The sequence below is a fragment of the Phasianus colchicus genome, chromosome 4, assembly GCF_987193195.1.
Source record: "Phasianus colchicus chromosome 4, bPhaCol1.hap1.1, whole genome shotgun sequence".
NCBI lineage: Eukaryota > Metazoa > Chordata > Aves > Galliformes > Phasianidae > Phasianus > Phasianus colchicus.
Window position 1 is genome coordinate 32,466,519 of NC_143439.1, and position 18,843 is coordinate 32,485,361.

Here is an 18,843-nt window from a genome sequence, read left to right on the forward strand (position 1 = left end):
AGTAAAGAGATCTGTAGCATGAACAGCTCTTGAAATAAATATAAAAGACCATTTATTTATTTATTCAGGGAACTGAGAGTAGGTACCCTAATTACAGATGCAGTCTGCTTTAAGAACAGTTCATTTTCCACAGGTCCCTCTGAAGAGTATTCTGAAGACTGCTCCAGTATCTGGCAGTTACTACAGTGTATCAGGAACATCATTCTCACCTCCATGCGGTGCACCCCAGCAGCACAGTGTATGCCTTTAAAACCCCACAAACGGCGATGGGATTTTCTTGTAGAAATATGGAAAAAAGAACAAACCAAATCCTTACACAGAGCCAGCAATTAATGAACGACCAAAGAAAATGAGCAGAAAGGCTAAGTGCTGAAATTTGCTACTAAAATCTCTCTCGGTGCAGCTGATGGATGCGTGTGGAAACTGAACGATACTTCCCAAAGAAATGAGTTGTTGTTTCTGTCTTCCTACAGGTTATTTTACAAAGTGCTACAGGCAGAGAGGCACAAATAATCCCAAGACAGCTCTGCTGACAGCCCTAATAATGTTATTTATTATTTGACAAATCTCTGCTATGTGCCGAAATTGTTATGTCTTGATTCCCTCTCCCCCACCTTTTGTGGCCTGGTGGCTGACAAAATGAAGCAACAGGATGAGAAATCACACAATCAAGGTTTGTCAGACCTTCCCCTAATGCCTGGCTGTGTGCAACTCAGCTCCGTCCCGTTTCTTGTGCTGCTAGGCGAGCTCAATGTTCCCATGAGCAGCAAGTGCCGAGGCAGCAGAGTGAGAGTGGCAAGCATGTGCTCTGCCCTCCCACATACCTACTTCTGCTCTTTTAGACCTTGCCTGTGCCTCAGAAAAAGAGCAGTTCTCCGAGGAGAACTGGACATCACTAAGCATGCAGGCTGTTTCAAAATGGACAAATTTTGCTTCAAGAAGCCCCACTGAAAGAAAGCGAGCCCTGCTGCTGAGAAAGAAAAAGAAAAACACAGCAAACCCTCTCTTCCTACACCTTCCCCCACCCCCTTTCTTTAGAAACTGTTATTTGGATTAAATCTCATCAAAGGGCTTTGAGGAAATTGAAGAAAGACTTTTAAAACCAGCTGGAGTGGTGTTCAAAACATGGTTGTGCAGGGGAGAAGGAAAATGGCTGCCTTTTGGCATTAGAGGAGGTGCTCAGGCTCTACTCTGCAGTGCCAGGGGACAAGGGGAAACACAGTAAGTCAATACGTCGATGTTATTATCAAGGAAGATGCTATCCAACACCTCTAAGGAAGCAATATATCTACAGTAAACACTTGCCATCTGCCGAGCAATTCTTTAATCCTTATCTTTACCAAAGCTTCACAAAACAACCTATGAATACCGAATTAACTGCGCTGATAACTCCCATCTACAGCTAAAGGAGGACAGCCCCAAGTTGTTTCTTGGTGAGATTTTGAGGACTCAGCATCTCACTGCTGCCTTCAGGTCCCCCTGTAAATATCATCTTCAAATTGCAGTGTACACATTGGCCCAGATTTACAACCAAGTACTGAAGTAAGCAGCGTCAGATTCAGACAGATCATCTTCACCATGGAACGCCAGTGCCATGACCATGTTGGGCTGCTCTCTTTTATGCTCCTCTCTGTGCTCTGCCCCACAGCGGCCAGGTCTGTACCCATTTTTGTAAGATGAATCAGTGTTTTGCAGCTGACTTGTCCAACTTTCCCAAGGGACATGAAGGGTGTCTAAGCTGAAAATACCCACAGAACAATGTGGAAAAGTGCAGTTCCCAAAATAATTTCCTCCCTCACTTTCCTGGCCACAGTTTTGGAAAATGCTGTGAAATCTCCATGCTGGATGATAATGGAGATGCATCCACATTGCACCTTCAGGACTTGACTCTCATAAGGAGAAGAAGAACAGCAAAATCCCTTTCTTTAGCTAACAACACATGGTGATTTCTCTCCTGGCCTTGAAGGGTGCGTGTTCACAGCAAGAAAAGCAAGGGAGCAGCTCAAAGGCTACCTTGAGACAGTACTGGGTTTAAACACTGGTGCAGATGGATTCCACACGCATCTTCTCTTTCCAGGAAGGGGCACACCAGGAGCAAATTATCAAACACAAAAGAAAACAGATGCCGCAATGCTGCTGAGGGATGATGAGAACTGGATGTTTTAACTCCCATTTTACTTTTCCTCTTCGGGACATCCCCAGCCCACAACAGAGGTGTTCTTTATTTAAGCAGACTCCTTCCAGCTCATATATATAATCAAAACACCTGAAAGCTTTATACGTTGCTCAAACCAAACAGCAGCAAAAATACAAAGCATAATGGTTAACACAAAAAGAACACAAAATGAAGCAAAAGAGGGAAAAAGAACAAAACATTGAGAAAGCCCCAATCTTGTACCTGATGTCTAGCAAACTGTACAGTATATACATCATAAAGTATTATCCTCACAGAAGAGCAAACTAAAAGAACTTTGTAACACAGAGAGAAAAAATATACACCCTGTATTGTATTTGCCATTGAGCAAGCAACATGTTTATACACTAGTCTCTATAACTTAATGCTGTGTAACAGCATTTTTTAAATTTACAAAACAAAATATCTATCCAGAAATAATCTAATCATATTGCTCTTCAATACACTTCTGTAGACAAGTAAGACTTGAAGTAAACTTCAGTAAACCGCAGCTTGTGTGAGCCCACAAATGGCTGCAAAACTTCTCTAGTCAAGTAAGTCCTTGGAAGTATTAACATGTGCTGCTGCTGTAACTCAGTATTTAAAGGTGATATATATATATATAGATATATATATATATCTATATATCACCTTTATATATATATATCCCATGTATAGACAACGTGGTGGGAAGGCTTGCTGTTGTCATCGCTGAAGCGCAAGAAATTGGTTAACCTCATGTACAGTAGATCCATTTCCATGTTCCATGCATGTTACATTTACTTCATGAAAATGAGGACACAAATAGGAAGAAAATGAAAACTTCAGTCAAACACTGCTTTATAAATGCTGTGGCAGAAGCCAGCGTCCTTCAGTTACAGAAACCACTGAATTTCCCTTTTTTTCTTCTTTAGTCAAAATAAATCTCAGAGCTAATATAGAAAGTGCAGGACCGACCACTCGAGGAAGTGACTTAAAAACCGAGTTACAATGGCACCATCCCATTCACCAACTGGACCTTCATCTCTTGAAGGCTGTTCATTATCTTCTTCTGGTGACCAACAAGTGTCACTCCCAGCCGCCTCAAATCCCTGTGGGAGAAAGCAGATGTTGGTTCCAGAGATTGTTCAGGCACATGCTGCCACACACACTACGCACCGCACGCGTCGATGCTGCTGCCAGCGCCTACCTCTTACCACCTGTGGTTCCCAAAGCCCTTTAAATAAGGAGGCACATTTAATTTTCCCAGTTTTTTTAAATGGCTGACAACGTCTCAGAGAGGTGACATGGCTTGACCAAGCTCATCTTGGTGACTAAGGAGAAAAGCTTGACAGCAAAGTGTTAGCACTGGCTTCAGCAAGAGACTCCACTGCATGTACGAAGTCCTATTCCAAGAGAAAACCTGCGTAAGAAAATGTGTGTTGCAGTTTCCTCTTCTCCTGGGAGAGACTGGTATTTGATCTTGGATATGAGCAGCGAGGAGTAAGATCAATCCATGCTTCCTTCCTCTTCAGATGAGGCAAAGCCAAAGATACACAAACCACAATCCTATAGCCTGTTCCTAGAGAGAGCTGAACGGCAAAAGCCTCAAGCACAGCTACCACCATTACGGCCTCCTAAAGTCAATATGAATTCATAACACAGCTCCCCTCTGGGCCTTTGCAAATCTTGCTTTAAACCCAGGCTGGACTATTTAGCGTGTGAGAATTCTAAAAGATAAAAGCATTTGTGTTGAGTCTGTCTAGTAGGGGTGCCATTACAAGAAGGTGTAACGTATGACTGGGAAGAACAGTTGTCTTCTCAGAAATTTAGTCCTCTAAAATGTAGGTATCTAGATTAAGCTAATCGCCAAGTTTCTGTGGGAACTGTGAGAGAAGCACTCCATGAGATGATTTATCCCATTCAAAGTGTGGGATGATGCTCCCTGGAGATATTACAGTAGGACCTTGGGTGATTACTTTTAATGACAGCTAAAAGCCAGGTGGGGTGCCTCCCACACAGTGGGTTATAGCAGTGCAATTATACTGATTTCATTAAAGAATGAAAATTGATAACAAAGAAATTGTAGGAATGACATTTGGAAGAAGGATCAAGACAGGTGCCTATGTGTTTCCAATATGAAACATAGATTGTTAGGGAAGCAACTTGACTTAGAGGGGACACAATGCTTCATCTGAAGACTTACAACACAGAATTATGAGCTCCTTGTTTTTTACCTTCCAGCTGGACTGCATATAAGATGCTTTCAAAGAAGGGCTCTACTGCTTTGCCAATAAAGGTGTGAATCCCAGTGCTGCTGACACTAGTTTGTGGAGAGTATGCAGAAACACACAAGCCATTTAGGAGAAGGCACTCCATTGAAAACTAGCGGGATGTAAGATCACCAGACACTCAGAATTGCAGCTCCCTGGCCCCTCCTGCTGTTCCCAGGAGCCCAGCTGCCACCTGAGACACACTGGCAAACCTGGCCTACGGTACACAGATGACTGCAGGTGCACGCGTGCAATGAGCACCAGAATGCTATTACATAATGCATGTGAGCTACCCATCAAGGTGTCTCTCAGCACATTTATATTCTGGACAGAAACTCCTGTGTAAATACAACCATCCACATCCAAAAATTACACAGATGAACACTTCAGAAAAACATTGTTTCTAATAAAAAGCAATCCCAAGTGAAGGTTGATGTGTTAACACAAAAACCAGTTGAAGCCAAAAGCTAGATCTGTTCTCCATAGGATTGTCACACTTTTCAGCCTTTTTATTTGGAAAATCCCAGATTTTCTGCTCGAGGCTAAACACTACATTCCATCATCATACCCTTTTTCAGTGAAGCATCTCTCCGATGCATACTGGAAATCACAACGCAATGGGTGCGGAGTAACAGAGGTCCATGAGACACATCAGCACACTCCTTACCTGGAAGAAAAGGCTGCAGCATCGGCAAAGGTATCTAACTTCTCGGGGGGACATGCTTTCATTTCTACCTCCACTGAATTGTGAAACTAGTTCAGCAAGCAATCTTAATAATGAAGGAAAATGTAGTAATACTATTGTTCCATGCAATTTATTTTATGTACACAGCACAGTTGGAAGTTCACACCAAAGATAAAAAAAAAACAGTATAGGACCAGAATTTTAGAAGAGCCAACATCCATCTTCCCCCCCTGCTGAATGCTGCTCTGCTGGTGCTCTTTGAAAGTTCAGCTATTTTTTTCAGGTATCTAAAAGTGCAAACTGAGCTCTTTTGAAAATCCAGCAACACATATTTCACATATGTACTGTTTCTGGTAATATCTCTCTGCTCTTGCATGTTATGCAGAAAAGCTAGCCTGAAACTATCAGCAAGGCATGTATGTATTTGCATTTCATACACAGCTCAGTCAGGCTAGTAAGAAAAGGTCTGTGCTCTCTGGCGCAGTAGCAGGCTTCCTCATCAAAAAGATCCAAGCACCACCGTCAGGTTTTCAGGGTACTCACTACAGAGTCTTTTTTCCTCATAGCATCCTGCATAACCCAATATCCTTGAGCAGTGCCTCATTGATTTAAGAGAGGCACAGACAGAGAGAAGAAAAACGAGTTTCTAGTTTCAATCCATTAGTTGCTCACCAGGGGATCTAATCTATTTTTTTGACTATTGAATACTCCTGAATGCAGAGCCACTGGCCAAAAGTGTGGGGACTCCTCAGAGAGGGGAAAAAGTGCTGTATGGTCTTTTAGCTCTGCAAAGACTGACCAAAAGCCTAATCCAGAAAACAGCTCCTGAGCCAGATGCTCACCAAATATAGAATTGTCAGCTTTATTCAAAAGCTACCTTGCACTTTGCAAAGCCAGCAATAAAACTTTTTTTTTGGGGGTGGGGGGGGGAAAGCTTCTAGAATGCAGGAGCTTTAATTCCCTTTTTCAAGTGTGACTTGCACCCTGTTGCAGCCTCCCAAACATCCAGTGTCAAAGCACTGGACTAAAAGCAGCAGAAGACAGAAGCCAATTTTAAACAAAATTGGGGGAACATAACAGCCAGTTTGGGGACAAAAAAGATTGCTTTGCTGAAGGGCTGCAACACAACTGTCCTAAAAATTCAGTCCAGAGCTCGTTGTTCCATTTTACCACAGTTAACTGGCAATTTCACTGGGCTCAGCTTCCCAGAGATGTATGGAAGCATATCTTCATGGGCTCTGCAAATATCTGGTGGATGACAGGAGAAGTGCAATTCCCTGCAAGAAAAGGCACATCTGAGACCTTGCAAATGGCACTTGCAGTCAGCATCCAGGCTACACCTTGCCATGCAAGTGACTCTACCCCAGGTGCTGGGTTTGTGTGTGCTGATGTGGCAGCTGCATGAGCATTTCTTGAGGCTGTGAAGATAGGAGTCCCATGTGTCATATGAAGCAGGTCTCCCTGCTTCCAAATACTTGACTTGCAGCAACAAGACAACTTTCAGTCCTGCTGCAGGAATAAGTTCCCCCTTCTCATTTCTTTCTTTCATGTAATGTGGAAAATGGAAATACACAGGAATTCAAATCACGTGCTGACACAGTACTACAAGGGCAACTTAAGTTAACCAGAAAGCCAAGGAAATAAAGGGGAAAATAGGTGTCGGCCCATTCCAAACAGCCTATAAACTGCTGCACACTTGCCATGCTCTTACCATGGCCTTACTTGAAAGTCCAGCTGCAATGTGCCAGTGACAATACAGTACTCTCTTAAATGCAATACTCTCCATTTGAAATAGTTGAATTCATGGTCTCCACGTTGTAAGAAATATATTTAAAACATTTTATTTACAAATAGAACTACTTATACACCATGGACCAATTTGTCAAACACAGTGTAGACTAGGACTGGATTGCCACATAAAATACAACACTCCTCACCACTCCATTACTCATGCAACCAAAAGGGCCAGGTTCCTGAAATATCTCCATGGCTGGAAGCCATCAGCCTACCAGAGATTACTTTGCATTTCATCTCCCACCCCAGCCATATCGCAGCACTCTCCTTCACACAGTGCAGTTCTACACTGGCCCATGCAGACTGACACTACTCACAGAGTTAGCTGCCAGTTTGAAAGAGGGGAAAGAATAACCTCAAAGACCTTTAGAAGATACTAGGGAGAGAGGAATCCACTTGCAAGGGACCTCTGCACGAGATTAGGATCTTTTTTCTTTTAAGAGTTCATCTGCTCTTACTTGTTACTCCCATCCTATTTGATTAAGACATGAGAATGGGTTTGTTCACAAGTGTATGCGGTACCACTATCCAGAACTGAGATTTTAGGTTAAGAATAAGTATCTAGAGCAGGTGAACTCTTAAATGTTCTTCATCCAGTATAACTTTTAATAAATAAATTATTTTATTTTATAAGAAAAAAATACAATGCAAAGCAACACATCACATATTATTACAAATATTCAGAGTTCTTCATCTAATAACAAACAACAGGGTGTCCTGAGATTCGGTGAGCACAGATCTTTCAAAAGGTGTAAGTATGCAGTCCACATTTTGTTAGTAATTGGTCCAGTCAAGTATCAGACTGAAACTCATGTCATGGATCTATCTATTCTTGAGTATTGTCCTGGTAAAGTTAATCTTGCAGTGGATTGAAAGAGCTCCAGACACACTCAAAGTCACTAGGTGGTCCACAAGTTTAAAGAGCAGGTCTGGTCCACTGGAAAGGTTTCCTTCAAGTCTGATATCCAGTTGGAAAGAGGGGGTGGAGGGTGAGGCTCCACTTTTCACAAGGTGATTCATCCCTTTGCAAGAATTAGAGCTAAATGTAGAAATCACTCTTTGTTTGAAAACATACATTTTCAGGTCTTTGCTTAAGCAAGCAGAGCTCAGGACTTGGGGCGATATTATTCACAATTTATAGCTTTTAAAAGTTTCATCTTCAATAATTTGTCACTAGCACTACTCTTTTCTGGAATAAATGCATTAAGCATGACTTTGAATGAAGCAAGGTGGTAACTGGGATTTTGATTTGCATGCTAGGTGGGATTTTCAAAGAGTGCTGAGCATCTACCATCTCAACCAGGTCCCCTAAGGAGGACACAAGCTGATCGCCTACAGACGCCAGTTCTGTCAGAATGCCATGGCCATCCCCTCTCTTACAGTACTAGTAGCTTTGCCCAGGAGACTTTAGAAATTCTTTACATTCATCGTATTTTTTCAGTGTTTTCTGGTGGTGATTAACCAGTTCTCCCTTCTTCACCTAATTTCCATGTATTTCCTAAGCAGTTTCAATTTGGGGAATATCACTTTGGATGGTATTTGAAGGCAACCTCTTAAATTGTAAAGAATCTTTTACTCATGTCATTTGGGGAAAGAAAGCTAGTTGCAAATGTTCACATGTTCTTTTCACCTGATCCCCCCAAGTCCCAGCTCTGGAATATATTGAACAGTTGCCTCTATTAAAACAAAAAAAAAACAACAAAAAAAAAAAAAACAAAAAAAACCAACAAACAAGCAAGGAACATTTAGACTGAATTCTCATTTGCAGAGTACAAAATGTTTTGTTGTTTCCTCTTACGGGGAGAAAAATTAAAACCTCCAGAAACAACAAAACCCCAAATATATTAACCTTTAAAGAACTTTGCTTGTTCCAATGTTTATTTCTTCCCCATAGCACCTCTGGAGAACACGTGAAGCTTTCATTTGAGCCCCCACAGAAACCAACATTTCTCTCCCTTTCTTTGTTGATTTCAAAGGCAATCTGCCAGTTTACATCAGAGCACACAGTTCAGCTCTTAAGTATAGGATAGCATTCCTCTGATGTCCCTGAAGTCTAAGGTGGTTTCTCCTTTTTTAATGGCTGAGAGTCAGGTCTTCTGTCTTTTGTTTTTTTAAATGTCTGTGAGTAATCACAGAGGTCTTGATTTGGATGGCTTGTTAGCTTTTAATGTACCTTCCACAGTTTTCCCCTAAATAGAGTCAAATGGGGTCAAGATATCTTCACTAAGCCATAATTGCAATGCAAAGGTGCATGAGGTGTTCAAGTACCAAGCCTGGCTTATGCATCTCAAGGCAGCTGGGGGTGGGGTATTACTCACTAGCATGGATAACTAGCTAGCTGGAGCCAATTTTGAAAAGTTGATATAATTACCTTGAAATCAGCAGAACTTATCTGCATTTGCCAGGTAGGAATCTGATGGAGTTATGTGGTGCAGTGATGCTTTTTTATATAAAGTGTGGTGCAGCTGCACATGAAAGGAGCTTCACAGGCCATTTTAGGAGGCAAAATAGTAGTTTATGCATGTTCTTCACAGTATGATCAGATAAGCTGGCGATGACCACACCAACAGTCTCAGGGTTTGTTTTCAGCCTTATGAGAATGAACAAATCCAGGCTAAGCACTGGGGACCCATAATTTCTTGTATTACCTAGCATTAAACTAGCCAGAATACAGCCAACAGAGCTACCTGTGGGATACACCTTCATGGACAGTTTTGTTTCCCACAAGACTGCTTCACGCAGCACCTCGCCTAATACATGAGGTTGGAGCTTTTCAACTTCTTGCCTTTTTCATTTTCAAGAGAAGTGAGTCAGTGAAATGCAAGATGGATTAATAAGATGTCTACTTTCATCTTCAAAAAAAATCCCCCAAGGCTCCCAGACATCAACTCTTCTGTATTACTCTACTCTACTGTAAAAGCTGGAATAAAGCTGAAGCTCAGAACATGTCATCTTCACTGAGGACCAGTAAAGGACCAGAGTAGAATAACGTTTGTGCTACAGAGAAAATCCTGGGATCCTGTGGAAGGGGTTTAGATACGGTCTGCAGCTGGTGAGGATTCCAGCATCTTTGAGAGCTATAATGATACTTAAAACAACTTGCCTTTTTTGGCTAGAACTATACAGAAAATTATTTTCTTGACTCACTGTCAATCTGAAAAACCATTTTGAAATACCTTTGGGGCAGCCTGAAAAGACTTAAGGGGAGGGTTACTTTTGAAATTTTTGAAACACCAAACAGTAAATATAGAGGAATGTTCACATTTACAGTCAAATTAAACAGATCGTTTCACAATCTGAACTACTACATCCAAGAAAAAGGTAGAAATCTGGCACAGCTGTAATATTCCCTTCTATTATTTATGAATCACAGATGTGCAAACCGGGAAATACTTATTTATGTCATATCACAATGCACTGCACTTTGAGTAATTTGGGGGAGATGCAGTCATTCCTCCGAAAGGTGAGCTTAGCAATAGTTTTGTCAGTGTGCTAAGAAGAGGGATGCTAAGACCGTATAAAGCTACATAGGTGGTATTTGGAGTTGTATGAGGAGGAGAGAACCACACGCTTTTTGAGCTCTGTGTGGGGTTTACCGAAGTTTTCAGTTTTATCTCAGTTTTCAGAGAGAGTAGCGTAAAAGCTTTCAAAACTCAACATTTTCTCTGATCAAACCAAGCCTTTCACTTTTGATCTAAGCATTTCTTTCAGAACACTTGAAATTACATAAAGTTTTAAAAAGGAACAAACGGGAAATTTTTGTGAAACTTAATTTTGTTCTTTGGTATGACTAATACAGCCAAACAGCAAGAAGCCTATGATGTATTTCAGACATTCTGCAGATTCTACTAGGACTTCCTTTGATTCTAAGATTAAGGTGTCACGTAAGAGGGGAATGTTCCCCTTTTGCTTTTTTCTTACGTTACTGCCTCTTCCTATCCTCATCACCCATCCTCTGGCTAGATCTTCCTGTCTGCCTTGGCGATGGACCTCTTCCTCAGTCAAAGTGTGCAGATGAGTCCAAATGGAGTACCAAATGCATGTAACAGTCTCAGGAATCCGAAAAAGGAACTAAAAAGAAATCTAAGGATCCTGGTTCCTTAGTCACTAGAAAAGACTTAGTTTCTCACTTGGGGGTTCATGCGAATATCTGAAATTAGGCTGGATTAGCCCAGGAGTAAGGGACAAATACTGGTCAAGTGGAGGAAGTAAATAAAATCAGGGAGAGGAGAGATGTTTTTGCACTCCATCCATACGTGACTTGTCCGATTAAACTGAAACTGAACTGTATGGGGGTGGTACCAACCTGCAACATGTGCAAAGGAACTCTCACCCTGAAGGGTGAGCTCCACAGCAAGCCCTGTGGCAGACAGGAAAAATGCTGTGGTTCTGTAGGGCACTGGGATTTTTCCTGTTGTTCCTAATCCTCTGCACTGATTCTGCCAGTGCACTGGCTATCTGCATGTGGTCAGAAGACTCACTACCTCTTCCAAAGAAGCACCAAGGATGGAGCATAATCCTTGCCATTCTGCCCCAATGTCTGCAACAACCTAAACTCAAGTTAATCCAGCTGCAAAAGCAGGCTTTGAGGCAAGTTTGATTAAGTGTCAGGAAGAAACTACAGACAATTACAGAAGACCAGCAATTAAAGGTGGAGCACAGCAAACCAACAGCCTCGAGGCATTTATCAAATCATTTCAGTGCTGTCACCCTGACTGCAGATATATCCAGGTGCAAAAACCAGCAGCGCACACAGGAGGAAGAGTCTTGGCCAGGGACCTGTCCCCTAGAGCCACTAGTTTGTCGATGGTATTCAGTTGGCATTGGCTGTACCTACACTTATTTCTATTGCAGTAATGTTGAGAACTATTTCCATGCTTTACTGTGATTGTGTATTTAGCCACATCTGGATCAACTCTTCAAGCAGCTAATGCAGTGTAAAGCCAGTATCCCTCAGAGGGGCCTCTATCTCCTATACATTTACTAGTATGCTTAGTTTTTTTTATTTGTTGATAACCCTGAGTAATAAACCGCTGCTATGATGAGAGGACAGCTTGTCAATTATTCAAACTCAAGCATTAATTTCTGTGAGTAAAGATGCCAAAGTACTGGCTTGCCAGCATAGTGACAGTAAGTTTTAGTCTCGTCTGCACTTATTATCATCAATACAGATGCTAAAAGAGAAACTGATGACTGCAAACAAAGGGAAACAGCTTCCTTTCTTCAGTCTCCTCTCTACATGTTTTTGAAGTTTGTTTCCCTCCCCATCTGCAATACAAGAGCTGAAAATGATCTGGAAACTACTCACTCCAGGGTCACCTGAGCCACGGAATCCATCGAGCTGTATCCATTCTCCATGAAAATCTCGGTGTATCGGCCCATTTTGATGGCTTCCAGCCACTCACCCACTGACCTGTAGGCACCGCTCCCCACTGGACTGTGTTCTACCAACAAATTTGATACTCTAAAGACAAAAGGAAAGACAGAGAGGCAAAAAGAATCAGTATCAAGATGTACCCAACATGACACAATTGCTCTTCTGTGGCATTTTGAGTAATTGCTGAATCCCAATTCCTCCTGTGGAGCTGTAATTTTTCTGACTCATTGGAAGTTGTTGACTTTACCCTGGAAGTGCAGTGCAACTTAAATGAGGAGGAGAGAACCACACGCTTTTTGAGCTCTGTGTGGGGTTTACCGAAGTTTTCAGTTTTATCTCAGTTTTCAGAGAGAGTAGCGTAAAAGCTTTCAAAACTACCAACCATCTTAGTCAGCGGAATGAAAAGATCATGAAGAATTAGTTAGGCAAGACTTCACACATATCGACCACACAGTTTCACCTCTAACCTCACCTGCTTTTGTGTTGCTGCCATTGCTGCTGCATGCTGCAAGTGGGAAGTATCTGCTTCAACAGAGGAGCAGATTAGTGTCCATCCCCGTTACCTCTCACACACAAGCAGGCTCCTTTTCCTCTCCCTGTCACTCTTACTTCAAGGTCTTCAGTTTCACTCTTCCTGCTCTGTTTTTCTCCTCTTTCTTTAAAGCTCATAATTAACTTAAAACAACCCAGAGACTGGAAACCGAAACCCAAATTACATTTCCCAGCAGCAGCCATCAGCGGCAGGCTGTTGTTAACACTTCAAGGGCTGCTCCCGCAGAGTCAAGCCGGGATTTTGTATGCAGGCAGCATCCAGGAAGCCCTGCAGAGAGCAGCAATGCTCCAACCATGCCTCAGCCTCCTGGCGAGGCTCACGTTTAGTCCTGAAACCAGAGTGAGAATCCTGGCTCCTGCAGCCTCGCTCGGACCTCTGTGCAGCAACGGTTATGTCATGCACAGAAGAAGCAATTCAGGCAAAAAACAACCCTTCCCCACTCTAAAACCTGGCACAAGTAACCTGTGTTGTGAGCAGGCCCACCACGTTACTGATGATGCGCAGAGCACAAAGAGACTTCTTCAAGGTCAGCCAGGAAAGCAACCAGATTTCTCCCATTTTGTAAACCAAGACGCACAATTAACATAAGCCTTGCATAAAGATTATTACCCACAGGTAAAAACATTTGCTGGGTCAGCCTCTGACTGTGAGAATTACGCTTGAAAGATTTTCAACTCAAAGGAGAGCTAAGATTTTATATTGTTATAACACTTCAGGAATCTTCATATATTTTATGATCACATTAGTATTATTTGTTTATTTAATAGCAATGCTGAAGGGTCCAATAAAATGTGAATACTTGCAGTACCAAGAGCATAATGGCTTCCCATAACATTTTATACACATGAGGAATTCAAAACTCCTAAGTAATCATAATGAGAAGTGGATTTTCAACACTAATGTCAGGAGGCACCTACTGATATGCATGCACTGTAATGTAGAGAGTGACTTCCTCCCTTATTTGCATTAATGAGAATTTCCATAAAGAATACATTACATATATTAAAAAAATCCTTTACAGCTGCTGCACTTCGAAATTATGATTCATTTGGAATTACTATGGTCTGGGCATGGAAATCTATGATTATAGAAACACAGCCCCACAGCCTGGCTGTTCACATACTCCATCCACACAGAGTATACCCACAGTACCTTTAAAAAGGAGAAGTTCAGAATTGCAAGGGCCTGTCAGTGGAATAAAATATCAGCAAAGTGTTTAACAGCCCAAGGAGATGGTATACTGCCTATTTTAATCTTTTCTAGCGTAACAGGTTGATATAACAGTACATATTGCCATGTAACAGGCCTTGAAAATGACTGTTCTGAACTGAAAATTAAAGAAAACCATCACATTTTGTGCTATCATAAACATGTTCCTGCAGGAACTTTGCTGGGGCTAACATTACAACTAATTGCTAATAAGAGTCTTTCTTCAATTTCGTCTTCATATGGCTAATGATGCACGTGAAACAGCCTGAACAATCAGATCTATTTTGTATTTAAAAATGAAACTATGTAAAGTTTTCATGTTTCTTCTCTTCCAGTGCATGAGATGGAGATGTCATGCACTGGGACATGTGAAGCAGCAATGATTTATATACATTACTCCTTCATGAATATGCGAGAGACTGAGTGATTAGTAACACAGATGGCTCAGAAGTAATACCTGTGTGCTTACACTGAAATTACAAAAGCCTCTCCAAGACTCCAGTATGGTGGAGAGACGGCTACTAAAGCTCACTAAAAAAATCTCTCCACTTTTTTTTCTAAAGTGGAGTTTTATTTCTTGACACATACTTCCCTTATTTGTAGCTGTGTAGATGCTGAAATTCACACTGAATTGCAGACTGGCTGCCTCATTCACTTAACATGGTTTTAGCAAACTGCTTGTGTACAACTCTTTGGGAACCACAGAAATCCCCTCACAATTACAAAAACTGTTGGAACTGGAGGTGGCAGCTAACACACCTGGGAATGCTTCTTGAAGAGGCACTTAGACATCCATGAGCTTTGCACATCCAACGTTTTCCCAAGAGACTTTATCATTCGTATTACAAAGATAAAGTCAACAGGCAGATAATTTGAGCAGTGTTTACTATCTACTTCACAGACTCAGTCTTGCTCTCACTCACCTTGGGGTAGAGAGCAGGTAGCTTTATCATAGACCTATAAATACTGCTGAAACTGCAGTTTCTGAAAGGCAGGCCATAGTAATTTTCTTTGCTGCAATAGCGCTACATTTATAGAGTTACTGAATTGCTGACTGGCCTGCCAATTTAAACAGAGGAAGTTGGGTTTGGGAAAACTCTCCTGGACATAATGAAACTGGAGGAACATCCACCTGCAGATGCATGTGGGCTAAAGAGAAATTCAACACCAGGAATCGGTATTCAGACAAGAATCTTTCTTTGAGAAATTGCTCTGGCCTGATTTTGTACCTGCTCGATGCATTAACCAACGTCTTCAAGCTGCTTGGGTTACGGATGAGCTTGTCCAACATGCTGACAATTTCATCAAACTTGGGCCTGCTGTTGCGGTCCTTCTGCCAGCAGTCAAGCATCAGCTGGTAGAGAGCAGCAGGGCAGTCCATGGGACTTGGCAGGCGATAGCCTTCCTCCACGGCTTTAATCACCTATGGGAAGTAAAACACAAGGCTGATGGGTTGCTTTTCTTCCTCTTACCTTTTTCCCCGAATAAGAGAACTCTGGGTCCAGCAATACGCTCACATACAAGCAATCCCCCCCCACTCTCTGCATATAGGAGACAAATCAAGTAAACTCCATTATCTTTCACTGCTTTTATGGCATAGGTTGAATAATTGATTTTTAGTCACTGCAAACTGAGTCTAGAAATCCAATGTAACCAGAAGGTCAGATCTCAGGTTGCACTTGTTCAAAGCTCAGCTGAGGTCTGTAGGTCACACCAGAAAACTAGAGACTGTTCTTGTCTGCCAACAGCAGCCTATGGGGCTTTCTGGCATTGTCTTGGAGTACAGTGATTTTGTTTATTCAGATGTTGGCTTCTTTTTAAATGAAAAGGCATGTGCTCAACCACAGATTTGTATTACAGTAATAAAAGTCTGACTGTATTTCAAAAGAGACTTTGAATGCTAATTGATGGATGGATTCGAGGCAGAGGCAGAACCATCTCATATATCATTCAATACTGTCTGGGTTTAGTCGTTTCTTACTGTGTCCATGTTTCTGCCAGGAATTTAAAATGTCAGCCTAAGAGTATGTAAATTAAAAACAGGGGAAGTTTGTTGCACTGATTTCAAATACAAACCATCTATGGTTCTATATTCAAAACAAGTGGTAAGCACGTGTGCTGCCTGCACTCTGGAAAGGCAGAAATGAACAAATGAGGGCAGAACTGAATAAAGCAACTTGTTTTCCTTCATTCTGGATAGACTTATAGCAGGGCTCCTAGCCCAACAGTTCCCATTTTGAACTCTTAACAGCATTCAGAATACAGCTCTCATTTCAGGCCACAAGGGTCTGCGACCATTCAGCAGAGTCCTAGCAGCCCATCTTCACACCCTCTACTCCCAGGACTTACTGCCCAACAGAAGTTGGAAGCAGCTACAGCTGATGGTGAATACTGTGTGGAAAACCACAACGCTTCACTGCTTGACTCCAAGGACTGCCTCAAATACCATTCATTCTAGGCACTCTCTCACAATTTGAAAACATCTCGTGATTAAAAAAAAATGCTCTATGGTTAGCACTGCACTTCTGGAGGCTCCAAAATTTAGGACCGCATGCATCATTTTCAAATCATCCTTCACCACAGAGCTTTTTGCCAAGTGGAATAGTCCCAGGCATGAGTGGGGCTGGCTGAGCAGCTTTAGCAGAAACCTGGAACCCTCTAAGGACATATGTAGCAGAGAAGAAATGTTTTGAGGCTTTGTAGTCTTCTCAAAGGATACCGAGCAGTCTGAATATCTGGTCCACAACACCTGCAATCCTTCTGTGCTCTGACAGAGGCTTATCTGAGATTTCATCTGTGGGTGGAGCAGTTGCACCACTCTCCACCCAACCTTTGTCTATAAAGTGATCTTGTCTACTGCTGGACTATTATATTGGCTTTTGCTCACAGCATCAAACACCAGGCCCACCATACTGCACTATCTGCATTGTCTATTCTTCACATCATGTATTTCAGCTGGTCCCTGGCCACGGATTTACAACTGCCTTATAAAAAATCTCTGTGTGGCACAGCCATGAGAACATTATTTGCTGTATTTATAACAATAATGAATTATCCTCCAGCTGTAGCAGAAAGAAAATAGTAGCAGGACAGGTAGCAGACCATCTGGCACCAGCTCAGAATATCTGAACTACATCTGCAATGGGGTTATGCATGCTTTATATTCCGGGCAGTAACATCACAATCAATAGCATTAACTCAATTTACAGGATGTCATTCATTCTGGTGATACAATGTAAATGGTATCAAAATACTGCAAGGGCTAGGAGCTGAACTCTGCTCTTGCATCTGAAGGTGCCTTCAGGCTCTGGCTGTAACAGAAGTAAAAGAATGATGCAATAAAGACTAAGTCATTTGTAGCAACTGCAATACTTAGGAAAAAAAAAAAAAAAGGCAGATTTGCCATTTTGTTCATGGGTAAGTACTGCTTTTTAAGACTTGAAGAGCTAAAACTTGCATACGTGAGGAGACATGTTTGTCCTTTACCTTTTCTGGAGAAGCATGCATTTAAGGATGTGGTGATGACACTAGGGATTTCTGGAAGGTGAAAACCTGAGATAGTCTATCCCAGTAAACCAAGTAGCATTCATAGTTCCCTGTTTTCACAAAATTGCTACTGGGAAGACTAAAAAGCAACCACTACGATCATTTAACTCACCATCCTAAAACAGGTCACAAAATTCTCAATTCCTGTATTGAGCTTTCTCTTGTGGTTCAAAACTTATTTTTAGAAATCCATGCAGTCATCAGCACGACTTTAAAACGTGGTTTGTAGCAATGAAGTAACAACACTGCCTGCTTTGTGGCACTGCACCCCCTCTACCACAGGGGAAACCAGCCTAGCTGAAACATGGTGAGAACCGTTTTGCTCATTGCTGACTGGGCCTGCATGTAATATGCTTTAATTACAAACCACACAAAAAACTTGTGCAATGGAGCCTGAAATTCACGTGAGCAGAGCTCACCAGACTTCCACCAATGCTACATATAACACTGATGATTCTTCTGCCAACACAAGCAGGGAGGAAAAAAGAAAGACAGTGGGCCTTTAGGGGATGAAAGAAGGAGGAATAAATACAAGGAGAAATATTTTTCTGCCACAGCACTGAGTTAAATTAGATTAATAGATTAAATAGACTGCCACTGTTGAGGCATTTACTGTCCACACATACTACAGGGAGAAAGAAAACCTAAGCAAAGCCTGATCAGGAACTGACGCTCGTGAACATCTCACCAGTGTTCTGCTTTCTACTGTCAAAGAAAGCACTTCCCCAGTTGAGTCTCCCCAGGTGCGAAATTCACCTTATGCCCAGAGGATGGACAAGGTGGTATTTATTTTAATTCAACAGTTCTGCAAATTGTTGGTGCTGACAGTGTTACTAACCTGACAAGGGATTCCTCTGGCCACAGAGCGTTATCTGGCACCAGCCCGAATCTCAAGCTGACATTTACTGAACATCTGTACTACACTGGTGCATCAGCATTAGATAGTTAAAGTGCTTAATGTGACTGAAAAAGCTCAGCTCTAAATTGCTGCATTCTCCATCCAGGGTACAGAAGAAAGCCCCTGTATTTGATTGAGATAAATCCCTGTGTAGATACATGTTGCTTTACCAAACTCCCTACAAACATGACAACCTCAGTGGTGTAGAAGTGGTGGGGCATTTGTGCCAAACAACACTTGTCCCCCTGGCAAGCAGCGTGGTGTGACCATCTCAAAGGCACCACTTGTTTTCTTGCCTGGGCTGGAGGTGAGCAGTCAAGACAAGACAGCATGACAGGCAGTCACATTCACCCATG

At 42.0% G+C, this 18,843-nt stretch overlaps 1 protein-coding gene and 1 long non-coding RNA gene across 8 annotated transcripts in view; one reads left to right on the forward strand and one right to left on the reverse strand.

Annotated features, from left to right (window-relative positions):
* Positions 1-18,843, forward strand: part of LOC116231192 (uncharacterized) — a 120,305-nt gene that overhangs the window by 64,039 nt on the left and 37,423 nt on the right. The window lies entirely within an intron of this gene.
* EPHA5 (EPH receptor A5) overlaps positions 28-18,843 on the reverse strand; it is a 197,467-nt gene continuing 178,651 nt past the window's right edge. For 5 of the 7 annotated variants that reach the window (XM_031596817.2, XM_090139118.1, XM_090139121.1 and 2 more), the window contains 3 exons: positions 15,273-15,466; positions 12,213-12,368; positions 28-3,264 (listed from right to left, as the gene is read on the reverse strand). In XM_031596817.2, the coding sequence (XP_031452677.1) occupies positions 3,159-3,264; positions 12,213-12,368; positions 15,273-15,466 (456 nt within the window). In that variant the 3' untranslated portion in view covers positions 28-3,158. Of the gene's footprint in view, positions 3,265-7,725; positions 7,927-12,212; positions 12,369-15,272; positions 15,467-18,843 lie in introns of those variants that run through there. The other 2 variants (XM_090139120.1, XM_090139119.1) reach the window with 1 other exon arrangement.